Genomic DNA, 18,970 nt, shown 5'->3' on the forward strand with positions numbered 1-18,970 from the left:
TCAATGAGGAGCATAACTCCTGACAGCCCCACACATGCTCTATTCAGCAGTGATACCTAAAACCTGGATAATTCTGGGTCATGTTTGCTTTTTATCAGACTAGCTTCCCAGCTAATGCTTTCAGAAACAGGTTTGAAATTAAGATTTCCATATTTATGTGCCTATTAACATAGATACATTAAAAAACTTAATGAGCTTATGTAACAAATTGCTGTATGACATTGTTAACAACTCAAGAGAGGATCTGTACTTAGGGAGATAAGAATGGCATTTGCAATGGCACCAGCTTGGGTAAAATTACAAGGAGCATCAATTGCATAGTTCGGGGAGACTGTCCTGAGACTGGAGCCAGCGAGGTGTGTGCGTGGGGAGCCTTGTGCCATAACCCACTTGCAGAGCTCCAACAGGGCGACACAGCCCTCAGCCTCCACCCAGGGATTTTCCATAGGGAACAAGATGAGCCCGTGGTTGCAGCCCAGATCTTGGCGGAGTCAGCATCACCTCTTTGTCATCGCAGCCTTCCTGCACTGAGCAGGACCCTTTGGGCATGTCTGCAGATTCCAGAGCTTTCCCTGTGCCTGCTCTGAACTGGCTCCATGTGTCAGCAGGGCTGGGAGGCCGCCGGCCATGGCTCTCCCTGCTCCGGGAGGGAATCGGTGTCTCGAGTACTGCAAGGGCTCCTGCAGCTCCCAGATCACATCTGGCCAGCTCGGGGCAGGGGCAGGGCGAGCTGGAGGTGTTTGTAGCTTGTAGATATGCTTTACATTTCCGTGTTTCCTGCTTCCCCACTATAAACAAGGAAATGCCGCATCCCCAAACTTTTGGGACAGGAAGATGGCGTGTTGCCTACGTGTGTAGGTAGTGCAGGGCTGTGAAGGCAAGCAGAGTGTGGCAGATGTTCAGTCTGGGACTGCTGGAGATGTAAATTCCCCTGTGCTTGTGTGCAGACACAATCCTCACTACTGACCACACTCATGGGCACAGCACGCTCTCCTGAGAAGCTGAGGAATGACTTTTAGGGAGGGAGAGCTCAGGATTTAAAAAAGTGAGTGCTCAGAGCCTTCCCCTTTGCAGTTAGTGCAGAGTTTTATGTGGACAAAGTGGGACTCTTCCACCCAGTGTCCCAGGAAACCACCACTGGGCAAACCTGTGGCAGCAGAAGTGTGAACTCATCCCTCCCTCCCATTCATTGGGAAGCCTCTCTCTGACTATCCACACACCTCTGTTATTAAGCAGGGCCAGGTTTGGGTTCCAGAAGGCACTGTGGGCTTCATGAGGTTTGGCTTGCTTTGCTGGAACAAGCCACAGGCACAAGTGGCAACTGGTGCCTTGGGCATGGACAAGGAGCCCGGGCATTCCTGGGGCACTGGGGATTCTGGAGCACCCTGACTTAAAGGCCTTAGTTTGCTGGCCACCGTGGTGGCTTTTTGTGCTGGCTGGGAAAGAGCAGGTGACCCTGCCCCACCAGGGAACAACACCATGACTTGGAAACTGGGAATAGACTTGAACTGGTGAAGGGCTTTGTGCTGTTTGCAGTGATGTTGCTCTGAGCAGCTCCCAACCACAGCTACAGCAGATTTACAGCCTCGCTGAAACGCGAGCAAGGATTCCTTTGGCAAAACTCTGCTGGGATAAGCTATGCTGACAGAAGAGCACTTTAGCTGGTGTATTCTGTGTTTACACAAGGGGAGTGCTTTATCGGGCTGGCTCTGCTGGCAAATCTCCCCTCGGGCTACTGAGTCTCTGCAGCCTTGCTGTGGATCTGTATGGGCAGAGAATCCGAGGAGAGGAGAGGAGAGATGCATCCGGCAAGGGGACTTGGAGCCTGCACCGGGCACTTTGCCAGGCTGTCCCCGGGCAAGCAGTGCCCGACAGCCGGGACCCGGGCTGGGTTCAGGTCACTCTGGCAGCTCACCAGCACACACCCCCTCGGCGTGGACACCTCGCCGTGCTCTGGGCTAACCCATCATTTGCATGGGTGCAGCTTGACCTGGTTTGAGCCCGTGTCTGCCGCTGGATTTGCATCTGTTCAGCTGAGCTGGTTTTGTTTCGCTCTTGTGATTGTTTTCAATTCTAATGCAGCCCAGCACAAGGAAGTGGTGACCTCGTTCCTCTCCTCTCAGCATTAGGGCTGGCTTTCAAAGGCACCATCCGTCTTGCACTGATTCAACTCTCACTTGTAAAATCTGCCCTGCCTGCCTTTCAAGTTCCCTCTTGTTCCTTGACAGACCCTTGCCCCATGGGTCCCCAAAGCAAAGCTTCCCTGTGCCCAGAGGGATAGAGCAGCTCCTCTCACATCCCCTCCAAGGCTTTCCTCAGCTGCTGGCTCATCATCAATCCCAGCTCTGTGGACACCCAAGTCATCTAACAGTACAAATTCACTCTGGATCAGCTGTGAACCTGGGGCTGCCTTTCTGCTGAGTCAATCAAAACACATGGTTAGAGTCAGCTTTGGAGTTTTTGTGAAATGGTTTTGGTGACAGGATGATGGACCAGGTCAGGCTGCAATGGTGTGGGCAAAAATCACCTTATGCAGCGTAAAACTGCTGCAAGTTGAAGTCAGCTTTATTTTTAATACATTTGCATTGATAGAGTGAATTTATATTGACTTAATGCTTTCCAGTGGTGGATTTTTAGAGGAGGAGGAGGAGATTTAAAGTAGCTTGCACTGTGTTATCTGGCAGTGTCTGGACTGTGGCTCCTAAATCCCATTCCATGGGAACTCTTGACTCTTTTGTGAAACAACTATGTCAGAGGTTGGAAGTCCAGCAAATACTTTTGTTACAGCACTTAAATTTCTCTGGACTGGACTGGGCACTTCTCACTAGTCTACTAGAAATGTAGCATGGGGAAAGAAAGACCTGGGGAGCAGGTGTGGAGAGCCAGAGCTGCCCAGTCACAGTGGTGCTCATGCACAAAACTCTGTTAACAGCAGCAGTGATGGGAGATCTTGGAGCATGGGTGCCTGTGTGCAGGCAGAGGGGGAAAGGGATGACAGAGAAAAGGCTGGAAGCCCAGGAATGAAGATGGCTGAAATGCTGCCTGAATTCAGGTTTGATCTGAAGGGTTTTAACACAGAAAAATCAGCTGGACATCCCAAGTCTGTGTCCTTTTGCACTCATACCTCCACACAATTAGGCAAACATGAATAAGAGGTTTCTAAGTAGTGTGAATTCTTTCACCACAGAATATCTACTTTGTGCCTTTGCAGCAGTAGTGCTGCATGAAGTTTTGCAAGTAATTTTGCCTGGAAAAAAACCAGATCTATTAAGAAAACACCCAGCACCTGCATATGTTTGCTATAGAAACCAAAATCAAGTCCTTGAGAATGCTGCTTGGAGCAGGTTTGGAAGAATTTGGAGGTGTTTGCTGGCACCTGACAGCATTTTATAATGCTGACAGCCCTGCCATGGTACCTTATTAATGTGACTGTCATGGGCAGAGTGCATTAGGTGCAGAGTTCTGACTGATGTAATTTTTACCAGCAGTTCATTTTGTTTTCCCCACATAACTCTGCTTCATCTTGTCATGCAATGGAGTTGCAGCTCACCAGTGTACCAGCAATGGAGAACACCACAAAGGAGGGAACGTGGTGCCACGTTGCCACATTTCCCTCATTTTTGATACAGTTCAGATTTTGTCCAGCTCAGCTTGCTGGAGAGACTGGCTATTTAGAGGGATTAGGAGTTTTCAAGGAACTGGACTGTGGAAGTATAAGAGTAACTGAATTTGTTTTCTTTACTTATTTAAATTGCCTACAGGGAAAATCCTGAGCTTCAACTGACATGACCCATTTCCCTGACATCGAGGTCAGCTTACTGATTTCATCACTCCTTTAAGATGACTGAAGAGTGAAAGGTAACTAGAAATAAGGCAACTGAATTCTCTGTAAATTCTTTCCCTACTGCACAGGTACTGTCTGCATCTCTGCTTTATATTGTACTCAAAATACTCTTGGAAAGCATTTAGATTATTTATCTATTAGGATTTCAAACTTGGCACGTCTGTGTATGTCTGTGTATGTACGTGGAGAAGTGGATATTTTAAAAAACACGCTTAACACACTTGATTGATTCCCTGAAGGTGCAAAGGCTGCAGGATCCCTCAAAGCTGGGGGTGGAAAAGACCCTTTGTACCTGATGCTCATCTCTGTCCGTGGAGGAACCTTCCCCAAACCATCACCCTTGTGCCTCAGCACTTTTTTTCCTAAAAGATGGTGCATCATTTAAGGTATTGTGTAGACTTCATGAACCCTGGGAGCAGAGGGAAGGATGAAGAAGCTTCTCATGGCAGATGTTTTTACAGTGCAAGTGTAGCTCGGTGACAACATTCACTCCTTTTTCTAAAAGGGGAGAAGGAATGGGAAGCTCATATTGAAGGACCTATATTAACTACAGCCTGAATTGTGCTGAGCAATGTTTTTTCAGCTCGTTTCTGTGTGTTTGAAATGCTTTTTTGCTGGTTAAAGCTATGGGATTCTTTTTTTTTTTTTTTTGGTACTGTTGGTTTTTTTTCTTATTGTAGTATAAACAATTAGCTGTAGGAATGTATGATCCACCAACCTTTATTTTTTAAAGTACGAATTATGCCTGTTGTACCAAGAACCTGTTTATCTTTTTGCTTTCAGAAAAAGCCTAAGTAAATCTATGAACACTGATTTTACATTTAGCATTGTGGCGTTTTGACTGGTTTTGGGTTTTTTTGATCTTGTTTTTGTTTGGTTTGGGTTTTTTTTTAAGTGAAGCCTGTTTCCTGCAAGAGAGAACTGAGCTTGGTTACACACAGTCCAGCAATGGCAGCCTTTGGAGCAACACTCTGACTAACAGCAATGAAGGTTATGACACTGCTGTTCCTGATGAATTTAAAAAGGAGGGAACAAAAAAAATCAGGGCATCTCTCTAGAATGGAATGATCACACCACTGCAGGCAAAATGTCAGAGCCCTGAGAAGGTACTTCAGGATCATTGGGCAAGGATGGAAGGAGCTTGGGGATCATGGCTCCCACTTCTCTCTTGGTCCCAGTAGATTAGAATCCAGCCCTCAACAGCACTGGATCTATAATTCTTGTTTTATGAATGAGGAGACTGAGGTAAATGCAACTGCTGTCATATTTGTGGTCATCCCCTACCTCAAGGACAGGGACAGGCTGGGAATCTGGATCTGCCTCTCCCCTGTCCCATGCTGTGGCTGCAGGCAGGCTCGTGTGAACTCTCTCTCCCAGGTATCTGTCTCCTGCCGCAAACCATCCAGCTCGGCAAAACTTCTTGTGTATGAAAGCCAGAGAAACTCCTTTGCTGGAGCCCGAGGCAGCTGCACATCCCTGCTGAACCTCTGCCACATGCCATGGAGCATCTGACCCAGGGCCTGTGAGCTCCTGGTGCCAAAGCCTGTCACTTCTGCCCGGGAATTGCTAAACATCCTCTCTGCTGCGGGCTCACGGCACGCTATGGCCAGGGGACTCGGCTCCTCCAGCTCCAGCGGGAAGGAGCAGCAGAAAACATAGCTGGAATCTTGTTTATTAAGCAAATTAATAGGTTGGGGAAAAACTAGCCTCAGCGTGGACATGCTTTATTCTCGCTTCCTGCAGAAGCAGGGGCTGGAAGCTGAGGCAGGGAGCTGGGAAGGCAGTCAGTGTCACAGCCCCGACGGAGGCCAGCCCCTGATACCGCTGTAGAACCATGGAACGGTTTGTGTTGGAACGGACCTTAAGGATCGTCTCGTTCCAACGCCCCTGCCATGGTTAGGGACACCTCCCACTAGACCAGGTCGCTCCAAGCCCCAGCGTGGCCCTGAACATCCGTAACAGCGGTGCGGGTGCCCCGAGCCCTGCTGGGCACTGCCAGCCCCGGGCTGCGGGAGCCCCGGGGGAGGTGGGGGCAGCCCGGGGCTGTGCAGTTGAACCAGCGGCTCCCAAGCGGCCGCTGCCCTCCCGGAGGGGCACAACTGGGGGCTGCCGCCAGTCAGGGATTTCAGGGATGCTCCCGGTGCCAACAGCCACGGGGAAACACACGCACAGACACCCCCCCCCCCCATCCCCCGGGGCTCCTTAAAGGGAGGAGAAACGACGGATCAGCGGGAAAAAAACCTCTTTAAAATGTCCCGGCTGTGCCGCGGCCGGCGGGATCGGCCCAGCAGCGGGGCACGGCCGTGCGCGGCAGCGGGACCCCCGCGCCCCCCCGGCGGCGGGGCCGCCTCCCGGTGCCCTCCCGGGGCGCGGGGTGGGCAGGTTTGGGCAGGGGGAGGGCAGGCGGGAGGATGCGGAGCGCAGGCGCTGCTCCGCGCCCAGGTGTGCGCGGCCCCGGCGCGGAGGCGGCTGCGGGAGCCGCTCGGGCCTCGGCTCCGCTGGCGAGGATCGACTGGCAAGTACGTACCGCGGCACTTGTCCCGGGGACCCCCCCCGCGCCCCCTCGCCCCCGCAGGAGCCCCTCTGTCCCCCCACTCCGGGCTGTGTGCGGGGGTCCGGCCCCTCCGGGCGGGCTCCGCAGCGCGGGACGGGGCGGGGGGGACACCCCGCTTTCAGCCCCTCCCCGCCGAGTCGCTGTGGAAGTTCCGAGGAGTCTCCCGAGCCCGCGGGGCAGCAGCTCCCTTTGTAGAGCTCTGCAGGAGCCGAGGCGACAATCCGGACAGGTTGCTGCAGCCTCATTAACAATACAGATATGCGTGTGTTTAAATAATTTTTAGAGGAAGAGGGATGTAACTAATTAGCATCCCCACGCTCTCTTTTAATTGCTGCCAAATAGGAAAACTACCGACTGTGACAGAGGTTCAGCAGTGGGCTCTGGCTCCCCTCTCGAAGCGCGTTCACGCCTGGGGGTGCTTCGTGGTCCTCCCTGGGAAACTGCACCGCCGTCAAAAGAGGTGTGCGGGGGAACTAAGACCCCAGGAAGGAAGGCATCCCTTTTTCTTGGAAACCAGGGATATTCCCAAAGTAAAGGCACATGTTTATATATATATGTATATTTTTTTTTATAAGTAAATAAAAGCCGCCACCTGTCAGGAGCCACGTCCTTGGCTGCTGCTCGGTCCCTGCACAGCTCTGCCCCGTGTCTCACCAGGGAGGTTCCGTGTGCCTGCAGGAGCCCTGGCTGCCCGCGCCTTCCCTGTACCCGGCAGTTCCCTGGAAACGGAGAATTCCGCCGGGCACGGGAGGACACGGCCGGGCGCAGCTGCCGGGGGGGCTCTGCGGGGACCCCCCGCCCGCCCGCCCCGCTTCCCTCGGCTTGCGCGGAACCGCGGAGGGTCGCGGAAAGACACGCTCCGGAGAGGGAGAGGCTCAGAAAGCGTTATCCCCCTCGCTAACCCCTCAGGGGGACCCGAGCCGATCTGCCGGGGTGCCCGGCCGTTCATTTCATCAAAGCATCCCTCGACACAAGCACCCGGGGCAGGGGCCGCGCTCGCCCCGGGGCGGCATCACCTGCCGGGTGCGGGGCCGAGCTCTCGGGCCGGACACCAGCGGAGGCGGCGGGCAGTGCCCGCCCCTGCCCTGCCTTCCCTTCCCTCCCTGCCTTTCCTTCCCTTCCCTCGCCTCGCTCTGCCCGTGTGCTCCCCGCGGAGCCCGGACCTGCGCCGGTCCCTGGCAGCGGCCGCTGCAGCGTGCAGAGACCGAGGCGCAAGCGGACGAACGGGAAAGTTTGTCTCAAACTTCGCCTATTTAGCCTCTTCTCTGCTTTCTTGGTTTGTTTTCTAGCAAGCCAAGTGCTTATTTTGGTCGCCTTGTTTAGGTAATTCCTTATAAATCCCTCATCCTCTTCCACTTCTTTATTTATAAATATTATTCATATATACATAACAAATAATAAGAACCAGAATTCATCTTCGCGATTTTGGCCACCAAAATGTGTCAGTTCAGGCACTGACAGTTCCAAAAAATGATGAAATCGTGTGCACTTCTCAGCGTGACATTTCTGAGCAGACAGAAAATCTGGCTTCTGAGGTTATAATGAAAATAACCAATGTTCCTCCAATGCTTCTATGGAAGGAAGAAGAACTGATCTCAAACGCGGGAAGCTCGACGGTTCCCTTCCTCATTTCTTTCTAAATCCGTCTTGTCCCTTTAATACAAATGAACTTTAAGCTCCCCCTGTATTTTATTATTTAGATTCTTAGTCTTAATGACGCCAGGAGCAGCGCAAGCACACTCGCTAATAATCGTCGCGAACTGCATTTCAAAGAAACATCCCTGGAAGAAAAACACTGTCGTTAAAAAAAAAATAAATAGAGACTCCACCAAAAATGATAATTCGGAGTAGCTGATGATGATGGGCTTAATGCAACAGTTGCAAATCAGCACCTGCGTGCTAGATAAGGTAGATAACACCTCCAACAGTTACTTCCAGCACCCCCGTCCTCCTCAGATTTATTTTTAGATCGTTCATTTAGTCGGATGATGTTTAGTGTTTGGATTTTTTTTTTTTTAATTATTGTTCTTGTATTTTTGTCTTCTCTGAGTCTTAGGGGGGAAAAAAAGACCGAGGGAAGTGTGATCTGGTTCAATCCGGAGTCGTGGGTCTGCCTCGGGCCTTTAATAGCAGCTCTCAGGCGGCTCGTCCCTGGGCACTGATAGCCGAGATCTCCGCAGCCAGCACCGTCCAGGGTCAGCTTTTTTCCCTGCCACAATAAATAAACACTTGCTCCTCTCATGTAAATGAGCAGTGATCCGGATGCACCTTAAAACACTGGGAGAAGTCGTTGCTTTTGAAAATGATGTTCATTTTGTCTGACACACATAACTGCATAGATCAAATGCCTGCAGAAAGGTAGCAATTTGGCAGGGAAGTATTTTCTAAGCTTAGATGAAAGTGTGCTCACGGCGTCCGAAATTGCCTGTCTCACCTCCCACCTGCTTCCCCAGCCCCGAGTTTGCCCGAAAAGATTAGACAGGTGGGATTTTCGTTACAAAAAATAAAATAAATAAATAAAAAAAATAAAAAGTGGTGATGCGAGGAACCAGTCGCACGATTCGCAGAGCCTGGATCGGGAACGCTGAATCAGGGCTGCTTTACCCACCGGGGGTTCAACACCACTGCAATAATCTTGTCGGATCATTAAGTAAATTATACCTTAAACATTGGTAGCTTACAAGTTGTAATCAGTAATTCAAACTCTTGACAATTATGCAAACGAAGCCCCGTCTACGCTCGGACTTTCTCGCTTTTGCTACGAGGACTTTTTTCCGAGTTTATTCCGCCCTAAAGCCGCCGCACCCGCCGAGCGTGGATTTTAGCAAAGCCCTTCCACGCGTGGGGGAGCGGGGGAACACCCAGCATTACTTCCACACCCCCCTCCCAAAAAAATGCAACACGTGTGGGAATTCGGGGAAGCCCCGTTGCAGTGGGTGCAGAGGGATGTCCAGGCATGACCCCTTCCCCACGGGGTGGGACTGACCCCCCGTGCCCTGAGCGCTGCGGGGGCGTTGGGAGGGGCTCCGGCTCCGCGCTGCCCGCCCACCCCTCCGCGGCCGCGGAAGGATTGGCTTGGGGCTGCGCGCTCCCTCCTGAGTGGCTGGCGGCCGCGGCGCCCGAGCCATCCCTGGGGAGGAGTTAGGATAATCCTATTGCCATTAAGGGCGTCTGGGCAGGGAAAAAAACCCGAGTGACCATAAGCGCGGAGGGTTAGTCCGTCATCTGCCTTCATGCCTGCCAACTGAGCTCCGTCCGGGGGGCCGCTCCTCTTCCCCAGCGCCGACGTGGATTTACCGCCCGTGGGGGGGGGGCTGAGCTCTCGTCTGTTTTCGGCTCCGCACACCTGGTTTGGACGCTGGACGCCATGTTGTGGAAACTAGCAGATAATGTCAAGTACGAAGAGGACTGCGAGGTGAGAAGCGCGGGGAGGGGGCAGCTTTGGGAAGGGGGGTCGGGCGTGGGGCAGCGCGGAGCTCCGCAGCCCCCGCGCCGCGCTGCCCGCCCCGCTCCCTCCCAGCCGGCGCCCGTCTCTTCCGCCTCCCCGCCGGCCGCGATCTATCCCTGCCCGAAGACCCCCGGTTTGCTTTTTGCCTTTTTTTTTTTCCCCCCCTCTTCGGAGGTGCGAGTTGTATTTTTTTTTTTTAACCAGTCTTTTGAACTCTCGAATAAAACGGGGTGAAAGCCCCGGCTGGGAGAACCGAGCTCGCATCCCGCATCCCCCAGGCGCCCGTGGAGCAGCGCCGTGCGGGAGCGGGTGTTCCCGGAGCTGCGGGTCCCGCCCAGGCGGGCGAGGGCCGGACGATGCGGAGGGGCCGGCAGGTAGCAGCCGGGCTGGGTGAACCCTTCCTTCCCACGTTTCTTCTCCTCGGGAGCGGCTCCCGCCCGCCGCGAGGTGCTCCCGGGTTTTGATCTCTCCGAAAGCGGCCGTGTCCCCCTGTGCCCCCCCGGCCCCGCTCCGCCTGCTCGGCTCCTACAGATTAGCTGCAGTCCCCGCTTCACGCTCCATTGGGACCCCATTCACCTCTTATTAACTAGCCCTGTTATTTTAATGACCGTGAAGCCAGAAGCTGCTAAATCCCTGGATCAGCCCAATGTAGACATTTCAGCTTTGACTGCTGAGGTTGGAACTCGGGGTAGTAGCGGCGATGGGACGGGCTGGAGGCAGCCCCGCCGTCCCTCCCAGCCGCGCCGCTGCCGTCGGGCAGAGCCCCGGGCGGCCCCCGGGACCTCGGGGGGTGGGAGGGATGGGGGTGCCGGGGACCCTTGGGCCTTTCGCTCCGAGGGCGGCGGGTCCTCAACTCCGGGCTCCGGTGTCTCCTCCCCAGCGACGGCAGCGCGGCGGAAATGAAGCCGCGTCGCTGATTTGAATTTTTCTGATTTTAATGATTCTTCCGATGACTTGCCCAAGCGGGAGGGTTGGTCTGGTGTAGTTGCGATGAGCAGAGCAGCGAGAACTGGTTTGCAGTCTCTTCTCTGGGAGCGGGGCTGAATTCTTCCGCGAATTGCCCTACTAAGAGCAAGCTCTCTGGGCAGGACCAGGGCGGCTCTCGGCTCTGCTCTCTGCTTCCCCAGTACCAGCAAGTGACACCACCCGCAGCCCCGTTTCGCCATGTCCCCGAGTCCAGGCTGCCCCCAATGACGGCTGCCCCCTTTTCTCCCACCCCTCTGTGCTTTCCAGGACCGGCACGATGGGAGCAGCAACGGGAACCCGCGGCTCCCGCACCTCTCCGCCGTCAGCCAGCACCTGTACAGCCCGGCCCCGCCGCTCTCCCACTCGGGCGCCTCCGACTTCCAGCCCCCCTACTTTCCCCCTCCATACCAGCCGCTGCCTTACTCCCAGTCTAGCGACCCCTACTCGCACCTCGGGGACCCCTTCTCCATCAACCCCCTGCACCAGCCGCCGCCGCCGCCCCCCAGCCAGCAGCAGAGCGCTTGGCCGAACCGGCAGAGCCAGGACCCGGCCGGGCTCGCCCCGCACGGCCGCCCCGGGCTCGTCCCGCACCTCTCGGCGCTGGAGAGCGGCTCCGCCGGCAGCCGCCGGGAGACCTACCGGCGCTCCGAGCTGCTCCTGCCCCACGGGCACGGGCTGGACGCCTCGGCTCTGGCCGATAACCTGGGCCTGCACGACATGGCTCACCAGATGGAGGAGGTGCAGGTAAGGACCCCCCAGGCGTCCCCCCCGGGCCGCTCCGCGCATCGGGGGAGGCGGGACAGGCACTCCCCTGGCACTGTCCCCTCCTGCACATCCCGGCTTTACCTGCCCCATCCCCGTCCTTGGAAAGAAGTCCACCTTTTCTCCCCTTCGACCCTTAAAATGGGGACGCGCGGAGAGGGAATGGGTTTCCCAAAAGCCACCCAGCTTGTTCCCTCTTAGCTCTTCGAGGTGCGAAACTTTCTCCCCCTTTCTCTTTCCAGAATGTGGAAGATCAACACTTACTAATGCATGACCAGACAGTCATTAGAAAAGGTCAGTAAGGTGGCACCGCTGTTTAACTTTCCCTTGTCGATAGTTAAAAGTTTAATGACGCACCGGTGAAGAGACGCCCTATTATTTTTATAGAGACGGATCCTTTGGGATCGGGAGGGCGGAGGAGTTTTTATTCCACTTTCTCAGTCGTTGGATTTTTCTAACGCTGTCTGAGGGAAGGTGACGGCGGGGACAAACCCCCAGGGTTCCCCCGGGGTGTGAGACCCCTCCGGGGGACACCGGCTGTCCCACTCGTGTGCTCTTGTGTTGTGGCTTTAATCGAAACCGGGACCTTGAACCGAATTTAATCTACCCTGGAATATGTGTGTGTAAAGTGACGCTGGGCTTTGCTTTTCGTTTGTTTGTTTGGGGGTTTTTGTTGCTGCTAGCACTCGAAGACAGGGGGGTTTTCCCTTTTTTTCCCCCAACTTTCTTTTTAACTTCTTTGCAAGACTTGAGAAGGGAATGAGATCGCTGACAGAAGCCTGCTCGGCTTTATCTTAATCGAAATTGGTTTGTAGCTGAGATTTTGAGGAAGGAGGAAGACGTATTGACTCAATTTACAGTCATTTAGGTTTTTTCCCCTGCTTTTGTTTTTAAACAAATTTGTGCTAAAAAAAAAAAAAAATCAGTGGAAGTTTCCTCTGAAGACTTCAAACAAATACCTAACTGAGGAAAAGCAGAAGTGTGTGTCAGAGCGCTGATTGCTGCCTTCAGCTCATGGGAGAATAATTTCGCTGTCAGATGCAGCACTGACAAATCTTCCCCCTCCGGGAGTGGGGCCGATCTCAGCTCTTTAACCCTTTCGCTCGGTGCCCTGAGCCAGCAGCACATCACCGGGTGAACTGGGTGGATTTGCAAGGGCATGGAAAAGCTGGATCAGTGGTTTGCTCCTTCCAACAAAGCCTTTGTTGTCCCTCTTCACCTTAAAGCTGAAACTATTAAGGAGTAACGCTTTACTTTCGGTTCTGCCCTGGGCTGCATGCATCCCTCTCTGTTGTTGTACTGTCTGTTACGAATTTGTGGGGATTAAATTCTAAAGGCGGTTTCTTAAATCTGCGTGTGTGAGGTGGAAGATGAACCCCAGCGGGAGCTGGGAGGTTTCTCCTTGCCCCGGCTCGGAAAGAGTTTTTGGCAGCAGCTGAGGGATGCTAATTTGGAGTCTGTAGTTGTGTCGGGCTTTTCATAAGCACGGATTTGCTAACTTGCAGCCTGCTGCTTCAGGGATGTGGGGTTTGTGCGCCTTGAAAAGCATTCTTAGTTGTGTTCAGCAACTCCTTGGAATCCGGTGGCAAAGTCCAGCTGGTCAGGAATAGTTGTACGGACCTTTTGGTCCCTGTGCCCTAGATTGATACTGGGGATGGGGGTCAGCGGTGTGAGCATTTAAGGCCAAACGAAATCCTGCCTTCTGGGTTGTTTTTATAGAAAGGAAATTCAGTTGCCACTTCCTATTTATTTTTCCCTTTTACAAAATACCTGCTTTCCCTCCTCCTCCTGTAGGTCCCATTTCCCTAACGAAAAACAGTGCTCTGAGCCTCCCCTGCCAAAAGGATGGATTAATTGGGGTGGTCATAAACCCCAACGAAGTGTTTTGTTCCGTTCCGGGGAGACTTTCCCTCCTGAGCTCCACGTCGAAATACAAAGTGACAGTAGCAGAGGTGCAGAGGCGGCTCTCGCCCCCGGAGTGTCTCAATGCCTCTTTGCTAGGAGGAGTCCTCAGAAGGTAGGCTGCACTCCCCTTCCCACCATCCCCTCCGTGCCTATTGTTCGTGATTTCCCTTGTGCCGGGTGTGAGAGCAGCCAGATCAGCATAACGAGGAGCTAAGAACGCCTTTTAGCGAATTACTGATTCTTAAGAAGCCCAACGACACTGAATCCTAATAGGCTTTGGAAATAAAACTTCTTTACACTTCTGCTACCTCTCGAGAAGTGCTATTAACAGCTCTGACAGCAACTCTCATTCTCTGTTTAAAGTTCAATTTTTGTCTCAAAACCAGCTCATGGCCAACACAAACTGTTTCCCCATGGAACCACTTTTTGATTAAATCTTGTGGTCCCGATTAATCATTACAAGGACACTTTAGATGTCCTTTTTTGCATATGCCTAATTTAGCCTGTGATTGTTCTACAGCTGTTGGTTTCAGTGGTGCAGTTCGAAACATTTTGATTTTGACCTGCTGTGTTTCATCCTGGCTGGTTTGTAGTATAGCATTTAAAAAGTAGGTCACTTGAAAAGAGCCTGTTTTTTATCCTCACCTCAGTAGAACCCTATTGAATGTCAGTAACTGGAATTTCTCATCTTAAAAAGAATTGTCCCCCCAGGATAAATAAGGCCATTTTTTTTCTCTTTAATTACAGAGCCAAATCTAAAAATGGTGGTAGATCATTAAGGGAAAAACTGGATAAAATTGGCTTGAATCTCCCTGCTGGTAGAAGGAAAGCTGCAAACGTGACACTATTGACATCTCTGGTGGAAGGTCAGTCTTGAACGTGTCTTAAAAATGAACTTTTTTCCTTTGTGTACAGCTTTTATCCTCTGGGCAGAGCATGGAAAGGCTAGAAAGCCAGTGAAAATGATGGAGAGCTTTTTATTTATTTTAAAATGAGCATGATGGGGATGTTGCCTTTGAGGGACTCCTGTCCCTCTTCTTCTCCCTTCAAATCTGGTCCCTAAGCAGCGTGGAAGGGATGGAGCAACTCTCCTAAGTGCCAAGATATTCAAAAGGCATGTTTGTCCAGTCTGTGTTTCTTAAAGGTTGTTTTGGGTTTCATAAAGGTGTGTGCAGGGACAGGTAGGGATGGTAAAAGGTGTGAAACTCATCACATTAGTGGGTTTGGTTCCCTATTGGGGAACTTTAAAAGTCTGGGGCAGCTGACTCCAAAGCCTGGCCCTACCTCAGCGGTGTCCTCAGAAGCTTTTCTAATAAACAAGCATATAAAGTGAGATTTATAGCTTTTTACTTCCTGATAGGAAACTGGAGCCCCTTTAATCTGTACCATGTTCTGTGGCCCCTCTGTCAGTTAAACTGACTTGAAGGGTGTATATATATGTATGTATGTGTGTGGTTTTTGTTTGGTGTTTCTGTTTGAAGCAGCTCCCGGTAGCGGCACAATTTAATAGGAACAGAAGCAGCAACTGAAATGAAAAGTGAGGAATGATCTAACAATACTGCTAATTCACTTCTACATCAGCTCAAATGAAACAGCAACTTCCATTTAAGACCTTTTCCTTGGAAGCTGGGTTTCAGAGAGCTGATGTGTGTGCACATGCACACAGGTACCTTGCAGATAATACACTGACCACATCAATCCACTTTTTGTAAGTCTGGTCAAATTGCTTTAATGAAAAAAAAGAAGTGGCCTAGTTATACACCTTGCAATTTTATTTTCTATATGAATATGCTTACAAAAAGTAGAAAACAAACTGAAAATTTTTATTGGACAAGTAGAATTTAGTTACCAGATACTCTTAAATATCAGTGGATAGTTTGATATCAACTGAATTCTGTTCTTTGCTGTGCAGTTATTCTGGAGGGAGACAGGAGTTTTTCTTACATATAAAAGTAAGATAATTTTCTTTTATAGCAGGTACCATGTATTTTTCTTTTTCTTGATGCAAACTTAAAGAAAGAAACACTGATCTATCCATTAGAAAATGGTAATGAGTGATACAGTAGTAACGTAGTGTCCTTTTCTAAAACAAGAATACACTTAAAAAATTCACAGCATTTTTTTTCCCTTAATTTCTCTGATTTTCTTCTGATGAATGGATGTTACACCATTTAACAAGCACTCTTTTACCCACACCAGGTGAAGCTGTACATCTTGCTCGTGACTTTGGTTATGTTTGTGAGACAGAGTTTCCTTCCAAAGCAGTGGCTGAATATTTGACCAGACCACACATGGGCCGCAATGAAATGGCAAACAGAAAGAATATGCTTCTTGCTGCAAAGTAAGTTTTCAGCTTCGATTTTATTTTTTTTTTCCTCTCCCTTTTAAACATGCTTTTGTCTGCCCATGAGTATCTGTGACTGCGGGACAGCTTGGTACGTTTTCATGTATAATTTTAATTGAGAAGATGAAGCAATTCTTTTTATTTGGTTTTGGTTTGAATTCAATTATGGCAGCAGTTATTTTAGTCCGAACCAATAATAATAGGAACAATCCTGTAGGATAACTCAAAAGAAAAAGAACAGAACTGGTCCAAACTGCTTTAAGCTGTAGTAAAAACATCAGGAAAATGTCCTATACCCAGACAACTATACCTCTAAGGAGAGATGTCCCTGGGTCTGACAGGGTTGAGGATCTGGAAAGCAGGTATGGCCTGGGAATGTGAACCAGTGTTGGGACTGGGAGCAGGAGATGGTTCCCCCATCTCTGTTTGTGCAGTGTCTCTAAGCAGAGTTACTGGTGGGCGTGCTGGGCGCCAGGGAAGCTCAGCCCCTGTGTCCTCCTGACTGCCTTTGGCAGTAGCAGCACACAGCTTTCCTCCTGGGACACTGGGAGTCAAGAACTGGATAGTCCCTTTTTCCCTAATATGGCTGAGGATTTTTATAGTTCACTGGAAGCCATCCTTTGGTAGGTGTGGAAAGTCCCTGTGCTTAAAACGAAATTCCTATTACAAACCTTGACAAAGAGGGAAGGCGGGGTCAACAAGAGCAGCTTAGTTATGGCTGTTCTGCAGACACTTTGTACCTGTAAATACACCACGTCCTGAACAGGTCTCTGGTAGGAAATATCTGTGTTAAGCTAATCTTAAACTGGTGGCTGGTGTGCTTGCTGTCCCCTTCTCCCTGCTTCCTTTCCCAGGCTGAGGTCTAACAGAGCTTCAGTTCATGATTTGTTCTGATCTGAGATGTTTTCTGGTTTGGGCTCAATGTAATTCCCTGTGTATGACAGCACCCTTGCTCTGCAGAGGATATGAGAAAAGTTTGCTTAAATTGCAGAGCAGTGTAGCCCTAACTTTAGGCTCAGATCAGGCATGCAAAACACATTCCTGTTGCTGAATTTATCCAACCTTCCTGAGAAATATTCCTGTAAAAGATCTCTATCTCTTATAAATTTAGAAATCTAGTCTCTCTTTCTTATAGTTTGAACATGATGATAATTTTTCCTGAGCGCTGCTCTTTCTGCTCTTTATTGGTACTGTGATTGGCACCAATAATAATCTTCTGGAGGATGTTTGTGATTGAGAAATTCTGATAAAAGTGATGATTCTGTTAAGACTGCTCAGCTCCTGTGAAATCCCTTCGAGGGGACAGATTTGCAAGCAGCAAACAACATATGCTGGAGCATTATTAACCACTCATGTTTTACCAGGCATATGTGTTAGTGTTTGCAGGAGCAGGGCCTCAGTCTCTCTGGAAGGGGGCATATACATAGAATATACACAACTAAATTGAATCTCCTGTTCAGCTGCTTGAGTCTCTCTAAATCACTAAACTGCAGCTGTGAAGGTTCTCATAGAAACTAGCACTGAATTCCCACTCCCCCCTTAAAATCTGGAGCAAATGATGCAGAGCCAGCCAGGCACCAGAGGTGGGGAGATTATTTTGCAGAGTTGTTTTGATGATGTAGATATAACAGAAGGTTCATCAGAAAGTGGTGCTAATAAACAGGCTTTACTTTTGGACACTGCTCAGGCAGTACTGAATTTCTCGAATTCCCAGATAGCTGCCAAATATTTGATATAGACTCCTCTGTTATTTTTATTTATTTATTTGCTTTTGCATAAATTCCCACCGTGGTGTAAAAGTGTGATCCCTTTGTGTCTTGCAGGCAGATCTGTAAGGAATTCACAGACCTCCTCACTCAGGACAGAACTCCTCTTGGAAACACAAGACCCAGTCCCATCTTGGACCCTGGCATCCAGGGCTGTTTGACTCATTTTAGCCTGATCACACATGGCTTTGGGAGTGCTGCCATCTGTGCTGCCATGACATCCGTCCAGAACTACCTAAATGAAGCATTAAAAATAGCAGACAAATCATACATGAACGCTGGCGACCAGAGCCCTGCAGAAACCAACAAAACCATGGATAAAATGGATAAGCACAGGAAGTGAAAGGAAAACCAGACTTTACTCTTCCTCCTAAACACAGACTGGGATCTTCTTGCCAGGGGGAACATAGAGATTTGGTGGTTTTGTTTTTTCTTTTGGTTTTGTCTTTTTATTTTTTTTTTTTTTTTTTTTTTAAAGAAAGGAGGGGAAAAAGGGGAAAAATATCAATATCATTCAGGACCTTCACTCCTCTTGGATCCATCCGTGAGACAAGTCTTTCTAAAAGCTGCAGTATCCCTTTTCTGTGGAAGCAATTACCTGAAGATAAGTACTTGGTACAATGTATTGAATCCTTTGCTGTAAAAGTGGTGCTATAAAGGGGGGGGGGGGGGGGGTTGATGGAAATACACAGAGAGATATATTTAGATTTCTTCTCCACATCTAAGTATCTAGTGGTGACCAGCTTCATGTACAGTTTTTAAGATACAGATTTTAGAGTGAAAGCCTGTTTGTTATCTGATACAATTTCAGGGTTTTATTCTCTCTAAATGCAACAGTAACAATAAAGCAGTATTAAACAATGGTATATAGATTTATGTACATTAAAATTTTTTTTATAAACACCTGAAAATAGTAAGATTATTCTGTGGGGGGCTTTTTTTTTTTTTTTAATTCTGTTTTATTTTGTTGGGGATTTTTTTTTCTTTTTCATTGTTTTCAGATTACCATGAGAGAGTACTAAAATCCTGCTAGACTTAGAAGTTATCTGATGGCATTTGACATGCTTATTTTTTATGGAAATATTCAGGCTTTTAAAAACTGCCGTCATGTTGGCTGCAGTTAATATTATCTTGGTATTTTTTTAACGAGGAATAGTTCAAAATGAAATGCTTTTAGAAAATTCACTTTCTGCGTCTAAGGATATTGCAGCTTTATTCACATATTTATATTGTCTTGTATTTTAAATTGGGGGGGAAACTTGAAAGAATAGGCACATACCTTTTTTGGGTTTTTTTTTACATTTTTTTGCCTATTAAGGCCAAAAAATATTTCCAGGGAGGCTTTATGTGTATTAAGGGAAGCAGTGTGTTGAATGTAAAT

General features: G+C 49.7%; 1 protein-coding gene across 1 annotated transcript; it reads left to right on the forward strand.

The window, feature by feature from the left end:
- The first annotated feature begins 9,765 nt into the window (after nt 1-9,765).
- TFAP2C (transcription factor AP-2 gamma) lies at nt 9,766-17,932 on the forward strand. Its single transcript, XM_032704807.1, has 7 exons — nt 9,766-9,813; nt 11,080-11,556; nt 11,817-11,868; nt 13,369-13,591; nt 14,227-14,345; nt 15,679-15,820; nt 17,647-17,932. The coding sequence occupies exons 1-7, from the start codon at nt 9,766-9,768 to the stop codon at nt 17,930-17,932; spliced, it is 1,347 nt and encodes a 448-aa protein (XP_032560698.1).
- Nucleotides 17,933-18,970: the final 1,038 nt, after the last annotated feature.

This window comes from Chiroxiphia lanceolata, chromosome 17 (genome assembly GCF_009829145.1).
Source record: "Chiroxiphia lanceolata isolate bChiLan1 chromosome 17, bChiLan1.pri, whole genome shotgun sequence".
In the NCBI taxonomy this organism is placed as follows: domain Eukaryota; kingdom Metazoa; phylum Chordata; class Aves; order Passeriformes; family Pipridae; genus Chiroxiphia; species Chiroxiphia lanceolata.

Excerpts from the sequence above, each read along its gene's own strand:
- TFAP2C (XM_032704807.1), top strand. The coding sequence starts at position 9,766 with ATGTTGTGGAAACTAGCAGATAATGTCAAGTACGAAGAGGACTGCGAG. Across the intron at positions 9,814-11,079 it reads AGTACGAAGAGGACTGCGAG|GACCGGCACGATGGGAGCAG; the intron begins GTGAGAAGCGCG and ends TGTGCTTTCCAG. Across the intron at positions 11,869-13,368 it reads CCAGACAGTCATTAGAAAAG|GTCCCATTTCCCTAACGAAA; the intron begins GTCAGTAAGGTG and ends CTCCTCCTGTAG.